This window comes from Emiliania huxleyi (genome assembly GCF_000372725.1).
Source record: "Emiliania huxleyi CCMP1516 chromosome Unknown EMIHUscaffold_18, whole genome shotgun sequence".
NCBI lineage: Eukaryota > Haptophyta > Isochrysidales > Noelaerhabdaceae > Emiliania > Emiliania huxleyi.
This window is the reverse complement of record NW_005200784.1, coordinates 1108186-1110267: the sequence shown is the minus strand read 5'-3', so window position 1 is coordinate 1110267 and position 2082 is coordinate 1108186. Positions and strand designations below refer to the sequence as shown.

Genomic DNA, 2082 nt, shown 5'->3' with positions numbered 1-2082 from the left:
GGGCGGGCAGTACTCGTCGCTGGAGGATGCTGCGTCAAAGGGCGCGGGGGAGGCGACCGGGCCCGCGTCGGAGGAGGAGGGGCCTCTGGCTGCTTCCCTTAGCAGAAGGTCGAGGAGGACCTAAGGGAAGCAGAAGTAGAGAGGTGTGTGAGAAGGCCAAGGCGCGCTTCTCCCACACGCTATGATGTGTGGGGCGGCGAGGCTTGCGTGCGGGGGAGGGTCGCATCATTAGGGGGAATGTGTGATCCCAAATTGCCCATGTGTGTGTGCGCCGAAGGGCCCCGACACACACTAGCGCTGTGACGTGTCGCGGCGCCTGCTCCGACACCCTCGCCTCCCTCGCTGCGTCTCGCTGTGCAGTCTCGGAGGAGAGGTCCTGCCCGAACGACAACCGCCGGAGCCTCCGCTCGCGGCTCCCCTCCGACAGCCGAGGCGAGCGAGGCGAGCTGCTACCCCCCGAGGAAGCGGTCCTCGACAGACTCCCGGAGGACATGCCGGAGGTTGCTGGCCGAGATCGTGTCAGAGCGAGTCGAAGGTGCAGCGGCAGGTCTGCCTCGGCGAGGTGCTTATCGGTGTACCCCAAGCTCGTATAGTCGTTCCTCTCTGCGAGGTCAAGCCCGAGCGCGATTCCCGCGTCGGACGAGTCCCTCTCGGACCGCTCCGATCGAGAGTCTCTCTCGGCCCGCTGTGGTGGCGGCGAGGGCGGCGGCGGCGAGGGCTCCGATCGAGAGTCCCTCTCCGATCGAGAGTCCCTCTCCGATCGAGAGTCCCTCTCCGATCGAGAGCTCCGCGATGCGATCGACGATCGCCGAGAAAGCTGGCCTTCGGGCGAGATCTTGAGCTTTCCCTCTTGGACCAATCGACGATCGAGATTCGCGGCCTGCGCGTGTACCGAGGAAACGCAACCCATCGATCGATGCGTGGCCGTACAGTCGTAGCGGTACAGTCGTAGCGGCGCCGTCTTATCAAATCAGGTGGATTCGCCGTCTGATCGCCGTCCAAGATGCAAGAAGAATTGTCCGCCGGCGTCTGATTCACACACACACACACACACACAACTCTAACACTCACACATCATTTGGGGCCTGGAGCCCTGTATTGCTAAATCTCTCTCTCTCTCTCTCTCTCTCTCTCACACACACACACACACACACACACACAACATGCACACACACACCCTTCCCCTTCCCCCTCAAGAAAGACCTTCCCAAGGGCGAGGACACGCGCAGGCCGCACCTCTAGCGACGGCAAGCCCACAGAGTGGGAGACTCCTACCACCGCCCCTGCCACATTCCGTCGAGCTGGTTGGCAGCCTCCTTCCTGACCAAGCACGCGAACCGGCTGGCCACGTACATGGCGGCCGTGCTCGAGTACCTCACGGTTGAGGTGCTGGAGCTCGCGGGGGCAACGCGGCGCGCGACAACAAGAAGAGCCGCATCGCGCCGCGGCACATCTACCTCGCGTGCGGTTGGGACGAGGAACTCAACGGCATGCTCTGGGGGAGCGCGGCCACATCGCGGGCGGCGGTGAGCTGCCGCACATCCACAAGAAGCTCCTCCCCTCTCTCGACGACGTCGATGCGGAGAGATTTGCGCGGGCGGCGAGGGCGGCGCGGGCGGCGAGGGCGGCGAGGGCGACGCGGAAAAGGGCGGCGAACCTCTTCTTGCACCCACACCCGCCATACCACCCGCAGACTTCACGGATCACGCGTTCACGCCGGTCCGTGCACGACGGCCGCCTCGCCCTCAAGTACGACGAGCTCACCGACCTCGACTGCCTCGTCGCGACCCTGTCGGTGGACCCGGTCTAAGTCGCACGAGGAGTGACGACGACGCGGTGGAACCTTCCGGTAACCTTTCTCGGTCAAGTCGCACTGAGGAGTGGCGCTCGAGGACGTGGATCGTGGTGGCGCACTGCGAGAACGAGATCGAGGTCAAGTTCCCGATCATCGGCGACGCGGGCCGCTCCATCTCGACCGCGTACGGCATGATCGACCCGGGCAACAAGCCCTGCACCGTCTACAAGTACAAGCCGGAGCTGACCCCCGGGTCAATCAATCAAGGCCGGCAAGTCGCCGGCTAG

The 2082-nt window shown here is 64.5% G+C and overlaps 1 protein-coding gene across 1 annotated transcript; it reads left to right on the top strand.

Annotated features, from left to right (window-relative positions):
* Positions 1-1353: 1353 nt before the first annotated feature.
* On the top strand, positions 1354-2082 carry EMIHUDRAFT_203372 (hypothetical protein; the record flags this gene model as incomplete). Its single annotated transcript, XM_005783579.1, has 4 exons — positions 1354-1386; positions 1479-1526; positions 1694-1804; positions 1879-2082. 4 exons carry the CDS (start codon positions 1354-1356, stop codon positions 2080-2082), a joined length of 396 nt encoding a protein of 131 aa, XP_005783636.1.